General features: G+C 34.8%; 1 protein-coding gene across 1 annotated transcript in view; it reads left to right on the top strand.

Moving 5' to 3' along the window:
• IMMP2L (inner mitochondrial membrane peptidase subunit 2) overlaps positions 1–19111 on the top strand; it is a 403902-nt gene that overhangs the window by 2934 nt on the left and 381857 nt on the right. The window contains exons 2-3 of the mRNA XM_005519273.3: positions 7539–7676; positions 14268–14371. Coding sequence (XP_005519330.1) covers positions 7542–7676; positions 14268–14371 — 239 coding nt within the window. The 5' untranslated portion in view covers positions 7539–7541. The remainder of the gene's footprint in view (positions 1–7538; positions 7677–14267; positions 14372–19111) is intronic.

Below are 19111 nucleotides of genomic sequence, written 5' to 3'. Positions count from 1 at the left end.
CTTTCATTTATCTATAATTTATATCTATATCTATAGTTTATATAAAGTTTATATATAGTATATGTTAATGATCTTTAGTTTCTTTGAAGGAACATGAATAAACCCAAATATTGTAACTTTTATGTAAGAAGAACTTGTTCTCTGCCAGTCACCTGTGTGATACTACTTGGAAGATATTTCATTATATCTGAAGCTTTAAGTGCTGGGAAAAAATCTGACTTACGACAGTTACTATTTTTTTTAACTGTAATTCCTTTTCTTGATGATTGTGTGTGAAGTGGATAACAGAATAACTTGTTAGAATTGAGGGATGGCTGTTTACTTGCCATCCTGAGCTAGTTCTTAATTTGATTGCTGAGAGTAACTTTGGTCTACAGCTGTATTTTCTCCAGTTTTGCTTATATTTGAAGAATGAAATGTTTTGTTTGGAAATACAACATTGTCCATTAGGGTAAAATTTGTGTACTTGAAACACAAAATTAATTTGAAATAATAAGCAATATGAATTTCTCTCCAGTTACAACCAACATGTCAACTAAGCCTTTGTACATGACATAGATCCCAGTGATGTGATACAGTAATATTATATTGAAAGAAGAATCAGTTCCACATTAAACTGATTTTTTCCCCTGCAGTAATAAATCTGTGTCTGATTATGTTGATGATTGTTGTAGTTTAAGCTTTTCAATTTGGTTTGTGAGCTGAAAGTTCTTTATGGTTGATCTGGTTTTGTCTGCTTCTGGGAGCTTCTCTGTATGTTACTGCACTGAGAAGATTAGAAAAATGGATTTTTATTGTTGTTTTTCTTTATTGTGTATACTGGAAAAATTCAATGCATTCTGTAGGGCTGGGAGCTATTACATGGAAATTCTAATTGCTTGAATTCAAGCAGAAGCATAAGGAAATGATACAAAATGGAGCTGAAACTAACAAAATGTGCTGCTTTGTATTTGGAACAAGCAAAACATCTGGGTGTCAGAACAAAATGACTAATTTAGAGGAAAGAAAAAAGAGCAGGGCATACGTGTACAGTTGCTGAAACTGCAGGTTAGATTATGATTTGCTGCTTCAGGAACACAGTTTCCATGAGCTGAGATATTTCCAAACTCACAATTAGAGGGGTGTTCTTTAATGTCTGTATATTAGAGGATGGAGGGAGAGTAATATGATGGAGGAATAGGATGAGTAAAACCTGTGCAGAGTATAAATACATTAATTGAATAGACATGTTACCACAATGGTGGAATAATACCAGGACAGAGTTGGCTTTATTGAAGGATAAATGAGAGCTCTTTCTGGAACTAGGTAGGACTTTTAAATGAAAACTTAAATGCACTGATCTGATTTTTTTAACTGAAAACTTTTGGACTAGTCTATTTTGATTCTTCTGTGGCATTCATCACCATCATGTGATAAATATATATGAATTAAATATAAATATATGTGAATTAAATCAGTCTACTAAAAACTCTGCATACTTGTACCCTTACAGTAATCACTGTAATATAAAAGTTATGAAAATGTATGACTGAAATGGGAAATGAGAGTCGGGCTGCATGGAAGTATTTAGCTCTGGCCTTGTACCATGACAGATTGTAGAAAAAGAATGTGTTAAAAAGATCACTCAAATTCTTATACTGAGCAGTATCCTGTTAGTCACGGTTGCTAAGCCAGGTAAAACCTCATCTTCAAGTTAGACCAGTCTTAAAACAAAAGCTTTTGTCCTCAGTTTTATGTTTCATTTTACACAATAAAATTTGGCTTATTCATGTGTTGTGGTATTTTTTGTTATGAAAGTCTTCTTTATTTTGAAACCATATATCCTGAATTCTAGTGTGATACCATTGATTTATAGAAAAATGCATATTTTGATTGACAGAGCAGTTGGTTGTTTCAATGGCTTCATGAACTATATATCATATAGCTACTAATTCCTGAACAAGATCAAATAGATCATTTCACACTAATGTAGCAGTCTTCGTGGGGTAGTTGTTTTGCATATAGATTGTGATTCCCTCCTTCCTGTTCCCTCACATGTCTTCTTGTAGAAGCACATCAGGACCCATTCTGTTTCATTTACAGATGACTGCTAATGCCTTGTTTTTACAGCTATTTTTCCTATCATACCTCTGTGGGTAATTTTTAAGTACCTGGGTTTGCAAATATATTGTAACCTGGGGCTTTCTGAATTACTTGATGTTTTTCTGCAGGCTGTTTGATAAACAGTGTCTTCTAATGTGCAGGCAAGTGTAAGAAAAAATAAACATTTTATACATAGAGAGCTATCTAAATAGCATCTCTGTTCCATATGTTGTAGTACCCACGAGAGGCTCATTATAATCCCTGGACCTTTTGTGCACCAAATACTTCAGTCCGGATAATGCTGTGCTCCATCTGCCTTAATCTCTGAGCTGCACAATGTGAAATTCTTAATGCTTTGACCTGCTGTATGCTAGCATTTTTGATCTTGGATTTTTCTTGTCCATGTTTTCATTTCAAAAAAGTTTTCAAGGTTGTTGGTTTGAAGTTTATAATTTCTACTGAATTCTTCTGTGTGTTTTTTTTTCCCTAAACCAAGCGTAACTTACAGGTGCTGAAAAGTGTATACATCTGCAACTCTAAAACATTTTATTTTTTTTTTTTTAATTTGGTTTTGTTTCTTCCCCCTCGTTTTTTAAGCGTTGCGATTTGTTGATCTTGAATTCAAGGTGTCAAACTGGTCAGAAACATGTGCTAGGGAAATTATTTTTTTCAGCAAACAATACTTTGCTTGCCTCACTAACATGCATTTAAACCTGACACCATGAACCAGATGATGCACTCAGAATTTCTCAGATTTTCACTTGAGAAACATGATGATATGAAAATCTACAGATGTTAAAGGAATTTCTAAGAGTAGAATATTATCTTCAGGAGTGATGGGTATCTGTCATTTTAAAGCATGTAACTAAAAAAATTACTTATTTCTTGCTGTGAGATATGGATTAGAACAAGAGCAAAGCAGGCTTAAAACTTAAAAGGAAGAAAGAAAGTTTATTAACAAAACTACAAGAATAAAAACACCAGAATAAACTTTCAGAATACTCTTTTATCCCTCACTACCTGACCATTCTTTTGTACACGTGACAACATAGAGACAGAAAAACTTTAGAACTTTGGTGGTTAAAACAGTCCCAATTCCTGCTACAGTCTTTTCATCAGTCTTTGTAGAGAAACAGGAGTCTCCTTCTGCTAATCTATAGAGTTTTTCACAAGAAAACTATTTCTGTTATAGTTTCCTATTTTCCCTGATGCCAGATGCCCGGAAATCTTGTTATCAGAGTTCACTCCTCCCATTTCACATCACTCTGAGGTGTGTATGGGCCATAAGTCGAGGGATGTCATTTTAAGGATGAGTTATTCAAAAGCAAAAGTCTTCTTCATCTGTCTCTGTGAGCTTCTCTGGAAACAGTTTTCTCATTGCCCTCAAGGCTTCAAATCTTCGCTTCACTCTGTTCCAGCACCTCACTGTATCACAATTACTCTCTCTTTTGCTCAAAATCCACACTTTGAACACTCCATTCCTCCCAATATACTCTGCCATGAATTAAAGGAGTCTTTTCAAACTACTATTGTCCATCTCCATAGCTTTAGCAGAAAGATATTTCAGCTTATAAAGCATCTCATTCTCTCCCCATCTAAAACTTAACTCTTTTCTTCACTGTTTTTGGTGGTTTTTGATGTCTTTTTCATGTTGATTGTCTCTCTCTCTCTGTCTCTTTGGGAAAAAGGAGTAATCTGTACATTTTATCCAGGTAGTAAAAGAATTGAAGTCTTAGAAAAGCTGCAAGAGTTCATGGTGTCAAGTTTCAGTCCAGCAGCAGAAACTACAAACTAAGCTAAGCTGGCCGGCTCTGTTTCCTTTCCTCCCCCCCTCACCTCCTTCGTCCTCTGTGGCCTTGTCCGGCCTGGAGGGGGAGGAGGAGGAGGCCAAGACAGAGCCTTGTTACCTTCTCAGAAGCCGGAAACCAAAGAGGACAAGAGTCAGTAAAGCTCTGACTTTAGATCTTAAGGGGGTGTTCACAGGTTGAATTTACTTTTTAATGGTCAAAACTGCTGTCAGTTCTTAGAAATGGCTGATAATTGGTCAGGAGGAAAGACTCCCATCAGCCACCAGCAGCTTCAACTTCCTTAGCTCCCAAAACCACCTTAAAGGTAAGGCCACCCCATGACAGTATCTTATGTTTTCTTTACAAAAAAACTCCAACCAGACTTTTTTCTTTTAATTTTAAGGGTCATTTTTGTGTCTGCCCTTTACCACCCTCAATTCTCTCTTGTGACTGCAATAAATGCTGATCATTACTCTTTTCCCTTCTTTTATCCTATGACAATCAAAGTAGAAGAAAAAATAACACTTCACATTTCAATCCAGCATTATTTATCAGTTGATGAATATCCATTCACATGTCCAGTTACTGGTAGAAGGTAATGCTGCAAACTTTCTGCTGCCTATGTCCAGCTCTTCCTCTGTGTCAGTGCAAGACAACTTGAAGGCCCTGGAAGGAGTGAGGGGTAACTTCCCATTTACTGGCAGCTGGGTGGTGGAATATATTGTCAACAGTTGCACGGCAACTCTGTGTGTTACTTGTCTGTGCATTTTTAGAGGGGGAATCTTATGAAACAGAAGCAGCAAAAATGCGTGCACTGTTAAGTCAGATACTGACATGTAGTAACTTACTTATGTGTTGAAAATATTTCACTATATAAAAGGACTTTAGGTTAAAGATGGATTGTTTTTAAATAATTCTTCTCAAATTGTTTGAATTGTGTGTGCGAATGTTTGCTGTCTTTATGGAAGAAAGGCTTCTGCTGACTGGCTCAGTCTGTGTTATGGGGGAAGCTGTCCTTTGCTGTGGGAAGTGGGGAACCAGGAAAAATTCAGAATGTAGTACATCAGTATAAATGAAGGATTCAACATTTTGGTGTATAGGGAAGATGAAACCAGGGGTTTGATTAGTTACTGAGGGGGGAGGAGAGGAGAAAATTCAGAACAAGTAGAGAAGTCCTCCAGCAAATGAGCTGTTGCTGGTTTTGGTAGCTTTGCAAGTTGATCGCTTGTAGGGGTGCTGCTGGTGCTTTTCCCCTTGTGTTTTTTTTATATTGTGCCATGTAATGCTACATGTGTTCAAACCATAAAAGTAGTGCTTTAATTCCCAGTGTTGACCACAGCTGCTTAATACGTCTGGTGTTGCCTTGTCCAGGTGATGTACTGAGAATGAAACATTTTGTCTTAGCAGTTTTAACCTGACTGCTAGATTCTCTGTCACTATTAATTTGCTTGTAGTTCTAGGAAGCATATGGTTGGTCTCCTGTGGATTGTCTGACCAATTACTTCTCTTCAGATTCTAGATTTTTCTGTAGATACAAGCATGGGGCTTCTGCAAGAAGTTTATAACAAGATCTGTCCATGGATTTAGTAGAAAGAATGTGATGAATATTCATGTTTCATTATTAATGAAAAAGAGGTTTGACTCGGAGGAATTTTAAGAGAAGTAACGTTGTTTGATTTCTGAATTTTTAAAAACTATTCATAGATCAGCCATATTGTGATGCATGTGTCAGACAATGTTTTCCTGATCAAGTTACCCTAGGGAACATGGTGAATATATTTGTGGATAAGGTCTCAAAATGGTGTTTGGTGGCTGACATTGCTGTTAGAGTGGAGGAGGTCTGACATGCCAGACCTCATGGCAGAGAAGTACAGTTCCAGCCACAAAACTCAAGATGCAAAGTTCAAAGTAAATAGATTGAGAGAAGGGTATTAAGAAGTAGGCAATGTATTCTTAAGATAGACAAAACCCTGATTTTTAGAGATTTTATTTTTATGTGGTATATTTTCCAAAGGCAAAACTCTGCTGATAGAGGCAATAGTCTCTTTTGGTGGATTGATTCTAATAACAAGTTCTTAAATGATAATCTGAGAGTAAATCCTTATAGCTTTTTTCTTGAAATGGTGAAGTTTTTGATCTGTTTCACAACTATTTCAAATTATTTGTAAAAGCAGTTGATGCAAATTTAAAATGTTTTCATGAAATGTTCAGGAAGAAAGTGACTGAATTATAACCAGTATGAAAATTTAAACTTATGAGCAAGTTACAGATGATGAAATATTTCCACCTAAAAAAAATAATTAAAACCTTTTGAAGGTGAATGTCAGAAGCAGTAGTCTTAGAAGACAGATCCTGTCATCGCACAGCTATTAATATCTATAAAGAATTCTAGTAAAGAATATGCAGATGGCTTACTTTCTAGAACTGAGTTTTCTAAGTTTTATGGTTTTTGGAATTAAGGTCTTTCTGTGACAGAAATACTACCTTCAGTACTATTTCATCAGAGTGATATAGTTTATATTCTGCATACAAATAGTTCATCACTTCCATGTTTCTGAAAATGTAACAATGAAAAAATAATTATATTGTGAGATTTTAAATACTTTGTAAGAGGATTGAATGAAAATGCATATATTTATGCTTTTAATTATTTTCATTGAAAAATAACTCTATGTTCTTGAATATAAACACGAGCTGATCTACCAAGGATTCATTAGGTGGATGCAGCAGTTTAAAAGGGAGCAGTCTAAAAGTCACCTTCAATAGATGAAGGGCAACATTTCTTAAAATGAAATTGCAGTTACATAAATTAGGCTTGAGTCTATGCAGCAGTACCTGGATATTGAGCTTGCTTTTCAGAGGTACAGCTAATACAGTCAAATAGCTGGTGTTTCAGTGCACTTTGTAGGTATTTTCCAAGCATGTTTGGTGGTTCAGGGCTAAAAAAATAGATGGGAGATAGTATAATACATAGAGTTGGAGTGGAATCATCCCATATGTCATTACATAGATGCCTTAGCCTGCCAACATACTTTTAACTTTGTGATGGAGTGGTGAATAAGGAGTCATTGTGTTATGGTGTGTCCCTATGATATATGTGACAATTTGAATAGATTTTATGTTTGCAGTTACCACCAGTGTGGAAATAATGAATTTGTGCATTTTCATTTGTGAAAATATTTAATAAAGAAAAAGTGATGTGTTGCAAATAGCTTTGTTTAACCCAATCCAACTTTGGGGGTGAAAAATTAATATTAGTGTATGGAGAGAAAATTATTAGCAATGCATCTTTTTTCCAAAATGCATTATTACATTTTGTCTGGTTGCATCACTTTGTTTCTTGCTTACCTGCCACACTGAGTAATTTTTATCAGGTACTTCTCCTAGCACAAAATCATAAGAAATGTTCAAGTTAGCTACAGGGTAAATATGAAGTATTAAGCTCTGTTCTGTAGAATAGATGTTGAAAATCTGATGAAGGTTTGTGGTTTTTTGGTTTAGGGTTTTTTCCATTCTCATGTGCACACTCTTTTTTTTTTCACTCTGGAAATTGTGAGACTCTAGCAGATAATAAATTTATTTTTAATTATTCCATGTTGAATTGCTACATGTTGATGTTACTTCAAATTTGTTTTATTACAACTTTTCTCTTTCCTTCATGTTTTTCAGATTATGGCACAGGCTCAGGGTTTGGGGAAGAAATACATTAAAGCCTTTTTTAAAGGTTTTTTTGTTGCTGTTCCTGTAACTGTGACTTTCCTGGATAGAGTTGCCTGTGTCGCAAGGGTGGAAGGAGCATCAATGCAGGTATTGCTGGAAATATCTTTTGTCTGTCAGGAAATTGAAAGGTGGCTCTTCACTGATAATAATGAGGTGAAAAACATATTTTTCCTCAAATGTTGTTAAATGATGGTCTAGTATGGAATAGTTTAATTTCTAAATTGTTAAATATTTTGTCATGTGAAAGAAAATATTTTGAAAACAAGACTTCCCAAAATTCTGGGTCAGTAAAAGGAAAATATATGGAGAAATAATGATAGATTATTTTGATATCTTCCTAAACATTTAGAAATATTTGGAGCTATATCTTTTGTCTCTTGGGATTGAATTGATGACCCACAAAGAGTCTTTATTAATTTTTAGTGGCTACATTATAGTAACTAACTGTGTGGCAAAACTATTTCTTGTTCTACTTGTTCTTACTAATGAACATATATGGCACCATTGCAGGGAAGAATACTGAAAGTGGCATGAACCTAGTATTATTGCTTATGTTTATCAGGAAGTAGGTATTAGTTCACTGTTTTTACTTTGGTTATATTGAATGTTTATGCAGCATCAGCAAGTAAATATAAATAGAATGTGTAACATTTAGATGATAAATAAATACTCATGAACGTGATTTTGTTTTCACTGTTTATTTGATCTTGAAAAAGCTGTATTTTAATGTAGATAGAAAATTTCCATATTGTTACTTTGCATTTGAAATCATATGCACTGCACATGGGTATGCATCACTGCTGATAACTATGATGTATTTTGTTTGAATGTTGCAACATTCCAGTTAGCAGAGAATAAGGATTTGATTCTTGGAAGTCAGTCTCTCTTTTCTGACTGTCTTGATAAGCTCAGAACCTTGAATAGGGATTTCACAGAAATCAAGACCAGCTGCTGGAGTTTGAATTATGCAGAATTTACACATAGGCTAAAAAAACTTAGGCTTGATCCTGCACTTGGCTGATTTATGTTTAATGTTCTAAAAAGCATGTGGTGGGGAGGCGGGGATGGCAAGGTGGCATTGTGGTGTTTGTGGCAGTCTGTAATCTGATGTTTAAACTCTGTCAAGAAACCTCAGCAGGCAGCTCTCACATCAAGAACAGGGATGAAAGTAAAATCATCTTACTCCAGTAATTCTACAATCCAAGGCCAAAAGCTAGGTGTAACGTAAGTTATCTTTGCCCTTTTCACAGATGTTATTCTGAAAATCATTGATGGCCAGTGAAAGAGAGAAGAATCTCAGGGCTTGCAGTTGCAGAGCCAGAAACTTGCACTAAAAAGGAGAGGAAAACTGTGAAAAAACAGTTTTGTTACCTTTTTGCTATCTTCAGACAGGAGAAATCCAAATATATAGCACAGCATCTAGAGAAGTACAAAATCAGCCAGATGAGTACAACTCCCCTCTTTTCCATGTTCCCATTTTTTGCCTCTTTTGCAGGTCTAGAGCCACATGGAGCATTCAAGATGCATATTTATGTTGGATTTTATGGTTTTGGCATTCTGCCTTTGTTTGTTTCTGTTTTTTGGGGTTTCTTTTGTTACTAGTGAGTGTGACCTGAGCATTTAAATTTTGAGGTGTTGGTTTTTGTAGCATACCACATTGCCATTCATTGTTTGATATTTTCTGCAACTAATGTAGTGTTCTGTTTGACATCTATTATTGCTTAATAGTTTTGCTTCAGTAGCTGGAAATAAATTTCTTAGATTTCCCTCTCCACAAGTCCATTGTGCCCCTCTGGTTAATACCTTGATTTTATATTTTCTTTGAAGTCAGTCTCAAGTGTTTGAGAGTGCTCTGGTATTATTTTGGAGTGTTGCTTCTCTACTCACTTGAAGAGCACATAGTTGACTGTGGCTTATCCATGGAATATTTGAAAAACACTACAGTTATTTGCTTAGATTTATTCAACCTGACAAAGGGAAAGCAATATATATGCACTGGATTATTAAAATTGAAGCTTTTCCCTTGCTGTATCTGTTAACTAAACATTCCCTCTGTTGATTGAAAAATGGATAGCTTGAAAGCTGACATTTATAATTTTAGTGACACCTCAGTGTCTGTAAAACTCTCTGGTTTTATTCTGAAACAGAACCGAAACAGAGGTTTGTTTTAAACTTCTGTGCATATGGCCATTTTTCAAATTGAAAAAAAAATCCTAATGCTTTTAATAAGATACTAATTTCCTTGCCAAGATTTATTAGGCATCTAAGTGAGTCTGACAGGGACACAATTATAAGGAATTTAACCCTTCTTTAAGAGTAGCTTGAAGGAGTAACTGGTCATGTTGCAATTCTGTCTGTTAACTGTGTTCCTTGGAGAATGATCTATGTCAAATATATCTGAAAGCCATAGGTATGAAGAAGGCTGAAGTTCAGTCAGTTTGTAGTCAGATTGAGTCCTTCAATCACATACATCCAGTGATACGTATTGTCTCAATTTGATATCATGGTAAGATTCCCAAGAATTTGTTTGTAATAGACCTCTGAAATGTCTAGCTGGCTTTGTGTACTTATAATTCTGGCTCCTGCTGAGCCTGAAATTAAAAGTTTTGACAAGAAGCAAGAAATAAATTTGTCTGTGTCATGCTTGCTCTCCTACTCTTGTTCTCTCCTGTGTGCTCTCTCTCCCCCTACACTTTCTGTTCCGGACCAGCCTTACTGCTCCTTCATAGTTACTGATGATGGGAAGACTTTTTGACACCTTGGCAAGTATATGAATAAAGCTTCTAATGAAAATACAAATTTTCTGACCCATTCAATTAAGACAGACTTCATGCATTCTATTGTCTCAAGCTGATTTTGTATTTTTCAGTGCTTTCAGCCACCTGTTGTAATTTCACTTTTGCTGACTTCAGTTTATATGTGTATTAAGTCTAACCTATAGGGAGTAACAGTGAACTATTGCAGTGTATACTTTTAATAGTTTCATTACCTTCTCTTTTATTTCCAAATTCACTGGGTTTTTTAATCATCACATAAGGTAGTCTTGTTGCTTAGGATTTTAGATTGATGCACTCATCTAGCATTCTCCTAATAGTGGGTTTCTAATGAGTTGTAATCTGTTTACAACATTAAATGTAAGTGACTCAAATAACTGGTAATAAGATTTCTTAATTGCCTGTTGTGGATTTTTTTGTGTGTGACTTCTTGTAATGCAGGCTGTATACTTTTAAATGTTTGTTGTCGTATGGACATCTTGATACTGATTTATATTATTTTTTTATTGAGTTTAATTGCTTGTCTGGTATTATGAACTCTTCATACATAAAGATGTGGAAAATGAACCCCTCATGCATATATAAATTTGTAAATTCATTAAATCAAATGGACTGTTTTCAAGTGGGATAGAAGATGACAGCATGACATGCAGCTTTATATGCAAGTTCTGTTGCAAACAGTTCAATACCAAGGATTATAGGAAGTGGCCTGAGCAGCGAACTCTTGACGAAGCACTCGTGTTTCTGCAGCAAACATTATTGAATGTTCTATTCCATTATGCATATTAGCAGTTGTGATTATTCTGTGGCAGTTTCTCCTAACTTTATTATTAGGATTACTGTACCTAAGCCTGTAAGCTCATGTGAATATTCTTTGTGTTCCCCAAGCTACAAGCAAATGAGTTGTGACCTTCACTAGCAGCATAACAACTATCAAGTTAATCATTATTTATAGCAAAAGGGCATGTTTTTACCCTCCTACTTACAGAACCTCATGTCCTATGAGGCTTCATCATATGGCTGGGGATCTCAATTTGCATGCTTTTAGCATTAGATTAGTTAGTAATTGGAAAGAGTAATGTTTTGTAGCTTCTGCACCACAGCTTAAATTAAGACCTGTGTGCCTCATTTGTAGCAGGCTTTTATGCCAAAAACTTGAGCAAAGAAGTTATAATGCTTCTGACTAGAAGGAAAAAGCCTCTGTGTCATTCTGTTTCTTATGGAAAGCCCCAGTGACGTTATTTGTTGACTCCCTTTGCACAAGCTGTATTTTGATTTTTCTAGACCTGAAACCTTACTACTAGTTAAAATACCATGAGGAATAAGTTGTATTGTTTCTGTACTTGTTTGTTGTGCAATCTCAATTTGTGTTACTTACAATAGACAAAGGCTTGCTAAAGGACTTAGCCTTTTATTTTTTAAATAGACAATAGAGATTATTGATGTAAATGAATAGTTGTCTCCTGGTTTTCCTTCGGTTTCTTCCAACAAAATAGTATTTTTGTCTGCACATTTGTCAGGTTTTTTTTGTGAGAGAGAAGAAAATAAGCCTACACCATTGTATTTTTCTCAAAACACAATTCTAACATATAAAATGAGTTGGATATCCACTCTGTATGTCAAAATGAGGTCAGGTATTGCTAAAAATGCATTTAGAGTGCTTTAAGTTAAAAAAGCTTATGCAATACCTAAATGTATTTAAACGCTAAGGTTTTTCCTTTGTTTAAATGCAGAAAAAAATAGGAGTCAGTAGGGATAGTGCAACTAGGGCAATACTGTAACTACCTGGTGTATTTCTCTGTAAGATATAGTTAATGTAAGTTTATTTGATATAAGAAGTGTGTGAACACTCATTTAGATACTTTTGGAGTATCTGTGAGATACATTATATTTTGGAACAATGGTTTTAAGATTTCTATTTGTTTCATCCTTCTCTTTTGGCCTCTTGAGGCAGATACATTTCAGTGCTAAGGAGTTTACCTTGTGAGAATATGTCATATGTATGATTCCTGCTTTGTAAGATTGGCCTCTGCCTTATACTTAATAGTGTGATAAGCTTTTGCCCCTATGTACCTGCATTTGGCAAAGTGAGTATAACTGAATTGCTTGTGAATTTGTATGTAAGTCACTTTTACATAAATATTTGATCCTTTGGTGGAAAATGCTGTAAAGGTGATAAATAATTCTGGAAATCCTGATTAAAAACTACTAATAAAATAACTGCTAATAAGCTCCTGGTTTTCATTTATCTGGTTCTTGCAGTGCATTGAGTCTAGTAAATAAAACAACGAGTATTAATATATTTTTAGCTTAGACCATATCTCTATGGATGTTAAAGTGATCTGTTTTGATCCCCTGATTTACCTAAGTAGAAATTTGTCTGTAGCCCAAAATGTAACTAGCCTAGTTTGCTCTTTAACTAAACATATGATATCATATCCCTCCCCCATTCCCTACCATGTTTATTCTTTTGACTTACCATATTGCTTATTGTTCATGTGAATTATACCTACTGAGGACCCTACCACATGATTTCCTCTTGCATCTTGAAAAACTAATTTTTCACAAATTTCACTTGAGGTATGTCTTTGTCGACCAATCAACCTGTTAAGCAATGATGGAGAAACTGTAGTAAAGAGAAATAAGCACGTCTAAATTGCTTTTGAAGTTAAAAATAAATCCATTTTATTTGAGAGCAAAGTTTACTGAATAACAATAGAATGAGATTTAACACTGTAATTACTAGGGTTGAGAAGAGTTAATTTCACTCCCTTGTTGGTTTGCTCATCGAAGGTGCCATCAGTTTGGACAGTGGAGTATCAGCAGAGAAAGTCCAGTGGTTTATGCGATGATTACAGTTATAGTGCCTCTTCTACAACAACAACAACAGCAACAAAAACAAATTTTTTAGCTAATATTGCAGTTATCATACAAAGGAGGGGTAGCCTAGTTTCAGCACTATGTGCTTTACTGCATAAATCACTGAACTCTAGAATCTACGTTAGCGGTTGTTTTTTGGCCACTTTGGGAGATACTGTAATTGTATTTGGAGACTCTGAAAAAGCTTTCTGCAAAATAAACTATTAGAAAACTTCAGTCTGGAATACTCTTAAATAATTTATGTCTAGTAAAAGGAGTCTCTGTTTTAAATTAAGCCTTGCAAACATAAATAAAGGCAGTACTGTGATGGGTTTCTTCCTTCCTCTGCCCTTTCTCAGGAGTTAACTCAGAGCCAGCATTGGTCAGATACTCTGGTTTTGTATCATATCACACAAAATAATTTTGGGGGATTTTATGTACCTCCTAATTATGCATTAATTACTTGGTTATTTTGATTCATGCCTTTTTGTGTCCTCCTATGGAAGGCCCATATTTATTGCCAGTGTCAGTATGTGCTGTAGGTATAGGGCTTGTTTTTCCCCTTTGCAAAGGATGCTGAGATTGGTAGTGCTACAAGTACGAATTTCATTTTTAGTGCATTATGCTTTTCTAAATAGTAAGATGCCTGCAAAAAAGCTTGTTTGCTTGTTTGTTTGTTTCTTTTCCCTAGGCATTAGTGTACTTAGTTCAGCTTTGGTTTAATATTAAATGATAAGCAGTAAGAGCAGTCCCTTCTTTTCATCAGGTTTGCCATAAGTATGTGTCCTATATAATCTGGTTTGCATGCAGTAGTGCATTGAAAGATGTGAACTAGAGTTTGTCATAAATTAATGATATTTAAAATGCCATTTAATAGAGAGATGTATTTCCTGTTATACAACAGATTTTTGGCTTTTTACAGTAAATGGGTATGTTTTTACCAATTTTAATGGATTTCACCTGTTGATGGAAAGAGAATTAGGTGGAAAATTGATAAAGGAAATGTAGATCTAAATGAAGATATATTTTTCTTCCCTTCTCTCAGCCTTCTTTGAATCCTGGGGGAAGACAAGCATCTGATGTAGTACTCTTAAACCACTGGAGCATTAGAAATTACGATGTACAACGGGGGGACATTGTGTCACTGGTGTAAGTAATTTTGCATATGTTTCAATACATGCTTATGTAGATGTCGAACTATCAGTGTTTCATCTACAATAATATAGATACATACATGAGCAAAGAACATAACATTTTTAATAATGCATTATTGTTATTTCTTTTGTCTGTTTTTGAAACTCAATGTTCAAAGAATGCATTGCCAAGTTTTTGCCTGAAAGGAATGCAATGCAAAATATCATGTAATACAGTGTGCATATGTACCAAAACTGCCGAGAACAAAGAGTTGTGAGATAGAAAATAGATAAAACATTATGTGGCTTAAAGGAGTATGGTTTTAAGTTGCTTGGCTATGTACTTATGAGAAATATTTTCCTTATCAACTAATACTGTATGTTTTTCTTCTTGGTGAAGTATGTCTACTGAATGAAATTTTAGATAAGATCACAAGAATTCAACCACCTCTATAAAGGACAAGTAGAGAAAAAGATATAATTTTACATTTAAAATTGGGAGGCCTATGTATCAAGCCAAAAGGTGGCAGTGTTTTGCTGTTGAAAATATTCAGGACTAACAGAGGACAGAAACTCCATTTCGGCCTTAGTATAATATAGAAATAGAATGTCAAAGTGCTCATAACTGACACAGGGATATAATACATCCTCATATTATATGCTTGGAGAGGTTAAGCTTAAGGTTTTAGTTTTGTAAGTGAAATGCGCAGTATGTAGATTGTAACAGAAATGTCTTTGGAAGCCGTATTATCTGCCTGTCTTTTTCTCATACAACTTTTCTAATTGTCCCATTTTTTTGCCTACCTCTTCACTCTAGTGGTAATTTGTAATACAATTTTCACTACCAGCTCTTAAAACCAACTCTCTCATGTATTCTTCTTTTGATAGACACTTAAAATTTGCACTGTGATCTGTCTCATTTTCCGTCATGTAAAATTTTCTGTAAATAGTCTAGCTACAAATATGAATTTGTTCATGTTTGCTACAGATAATATTGCAAAAGGACTCCAATTTCAGGTCACTTAATGATTGCTGTAAAATGTAATTCTTCCTGTGTGTGCATCCCTCTGCCTAAGTCATGCTCTGGTGATTGTTTAGAAGAGTCAGTATAATTGATTGGTAATTAATAGACTGAACAGAAAATGAACACATTGTCTGATCAGAAAACAAAATTAATAGTTTAATTCTTATTATACTCCTTGAACATTTCTGATTCTGTCTGAGCCATCTGCATTGGTTATTTTCACTTTGCTGTATGTTTGAGCATGATAACTAGTATTTTAGATGCTGTGGGGATTTTTGTATGTTTGGAATCTTTTCCCTAATCTTGGTGGAGTTTACGTACACTCACATAGAAGAATTTGTATTTATGTACTGTACGGAAGATTTTCTTAGTCTTTAGGAAGTCCACTGGATAATCAAATCAAAGTATTCAAAAAACACTTTAAGATCAATACAAAGGAAGTTGAACGATGTAAAAATAATTTATTGGATAGTTGTAATTTAAAATATCCTTCAATGTTTACCTTTATCAGTAACAACTTTTAAGTACCTCATGATACGGATTTGTTAGAACCAGTTTTGGTCTGTTGCCTTATTGTATTGTTAAGTTATTAGTTGTGTGGTAAAGTCTTGCAGGATATAATATCTGGATGTGATTTTGTACTTGTCAGCTTTTGAGACTTAATTTTGCCACACAATGCTTTTATTGTGTAAATGGGTTAATAATTTTATCTTTTTGATTGTTTACCTATGATTTCTATAACTCACATATGTGCATGAATTTTACTTGCTGGTCTTCAGAGTCTGATTTAGGGAAGGCATGAATGGGGAAGGCCAGTCTCCCATCAGGTGCTCCTTTACTGTTCCTCTCAGAAATTCAGTTGAGAAAGTGTTGGTGTGACTGAGATAGGCAAATGGATTTGTAAACCTTTTTTTCGTATCCTTGTTGGCTGCTTTACATTGGACCACTGTCTTCTCTTTGCCAAGTTGTAGCAGAAGATGATTTAGATCTTGTGGAAGGGTCTTTGGAGACTCTTGTGTTTGGGTCTCTTGTTTGCAGAACAAGAGGTGAAGTAAAGTATTCCTTCATGGCAGCGTGATCAGGGGCCATTCAAACTCATCTCTTTGCTCCAAGTTTTGGCTGTTGACCCTCTATTTACAGTGGACTTTTCTAGCTGGGATCTCAACAATTCATTTAGGATTTGTGGTAGAAACAACAGCCATCCAGAATGACATGGTATCTTTGGTGGTATGAAGAAAGCAAAGAGGTGAGTTAATCTTGGTGGTCCTGGATGCCCCAGAGGAGAATCAGTGAGCCTGTCATCATGATTCTGATACTGCTTGCAGATCCAAAAGTTTTTCCTCTGTTGTTCAATCTAGTTCTTGATAAACATATATATATATATTTATTTTATGACTTGATTGCAAATGAACACTATGTTCTTGAGTACTTGGTGGTGTTTATACCTAGTAAAGGTACTGAATGAAGACTGCATGTGTCTCTGTCATCTTGGTCTCTGTATCTGATGTAGATGAACCACTCATCTCAACCACAGCTGTCAAATTAGCCACTGTATACACACGTGCATTTACCTTGTTTTAGACAAAATATTTAGAATGACATTAGTCTTTAAAAATGCTAAATTAGAGTCAGGTAAAACCAATGGAGATACTAAGTTGGTAGCAAAAACTTATTTCTTTAATTGCAGTTTAGTGTTTTACAAATAGTTATATCTTACCTCAGCCTTTAAAATATTTTTTCCCTGTAGCTTGAGCTCATTTTTATTGATACCAGAATTAGGAGAGCTCAATGATACATGCTGTAACTTTTGAACTCACAATTTTAAGTTGATTCAGATCTAAGCAAAATGTTATCATTCTTAACTTGATCACTTGCTTGAGTGCTTAATTTAGGTACTGCTATATTACTGGGACTTAATACACTGAAAATCAAAACAGGAATAATTTTTAAATAAATGAAGTAATTCCTGTTATTCTATGTTCCAGAATACTACCTTTCCATCTCTTAAATGGATTAAATAAAAAAAAGTGTGTTATATTTTTAGTTTTGGAAATGCATTTATTTGTCTTCAAAGAGAAAAAATATTCATGTAGCACATGAGGTCAATCTTTCAAAGAGGAATACATGTTTTTGCCAGGCAGACCTTGATTTTTCAATAACTTTTGTGTTGAAACAGGCATCTATTTTGTAAGAGCTTAGCTGAGGTAGATCTCAACAGCTGTGTAGAACTTAATCAGATATTGCAGAGTGAGTTATAAGATACGTAGTGTTCTCTCAGCTGGTTTTACTCTGCAAAGTTGGAGTGCCAGCAGCATTGTAGCTGGAGCCGTATGCATCACAGTGGGGGTCATACAGCTCATGCAGTTCCCTGGGAATTTGTGCTGCAGCTGTACTTCTCAGTACTTATAGAGATAGTGCTTTTCTACTGCAGATTAAGGGATATTGTTACCAAATTTACCTGTATGTAATTTGTTTTTTGCTGTGTACAAATGCAGGCATTATAAAAAGATGTTGCTGAAGAGTAGTTTCTAGGTCTAAAATTCATTTTGGTTGCCTTTATTTGGTTGCCTCCTGTCCTGATTGTACAGTCATGCTGTCTTTTTATTCTAAAATTCCTGTCTAATGTAAAAAAAAAAGTTGGTGCTTAGATTTTCAAATGATGAAAAGTTAAGGTTGTAAGTATTTACAGACACTAATTTTAACCTTGGGGTCAAAAATTGGAGGTTAATTTAAAGATTGTGCTATGACTCTAATAAAGAGAACACCTTCTCCAACGTTTGACTGAGTGCAGGAACCTACTTGCTGGATAGGTTGCCAGGTGTCCCTCCATTGCTAATTTAGAATGTGTTCTTATGTGTCAAATAAAAATAGCTATGCTAAATTAATCTGAGGGGAAAAAAAAGAGAACCATACTGTTTGTTCTGTACATTCTGAATGGTAATATGCTTTTAAAAGTACAAACTATAATAGTTAAATGGGTAGTATGTTTAAAAATATATTTTTAAAGGTCAGCTATAAAAATAAGGAAATAAGTGTTGTATATTTTGTCAGCTTCTTTTGAGTTCTCATATAAGAGCATAACTGCTTTAAATACAAACCAAACTTCCTACATAGAAAATTCCTTGATATTAAACAAAACCCCAAGTCATACTTGTCTCCTATCCTTATTATCTTTAAGGGGGACATTAAGTGGCTTCTGTCACTCCTTCCTCTGACTGTAAGATTATGCTCAGACTTTCAGTAAACTCCTTTATTTTGGGTAAACTGCTAAGCATTTATGTGAGCTTGATCTTTGAAAAATCCAGTGCAGATCATGATCCTGGAGGAAGAATCAAAGTACTGCATTTGAGGTTGTTTCTGCAGCTGTGTCCCTCAGTGGCATCTGTTCAGAAATGAGAACTGGAAAAGATAATTGCGATGATGATTTTATGTGATGGTTCAACAAGTTTCAGCCTATACACACAAATCTGAATAATGCAATTTTTAAAGGAATGTAGTCTTGTTTAGTTGATGAAAACAAAAGAGTTCTCAAATGGTGCCAGCTGAATATATGCTCTTCATAATTGGAATTCCATTATTGAGACTAGCTTAGTAAAATAAATATCAGTAAAAAGGTACTTACTAAAGGAACTGCCTTGAATTTGAATTAGTTGTAATTATGAGAAGATTTTCTGCTAAATTCTGATAGATATAACATGAATGGATATGTAATGGTACTTGCATTATGTTTAA

The sequence above is a fragment of the Pseudopodoces humilis genome, chromosome 5 (assembly GCF_049639895.1).
Source record: "Pseudopodoces humilis isolate 2021_Gansu_Grassland_sample_001 chromosome 5, ASM4963989v1, whole genome shotgun sequence".
In the NCBI taxonomy this organism is placed as follows: Eukaryota; Metazoa; Chordata; class Aves; order Passeriformes; family Paridae; genus Pseudopodoces; species Pseudopodoces humilis.
This window is presented reverse-complemented; position numbering and strand designations above follow the sequence as displayed.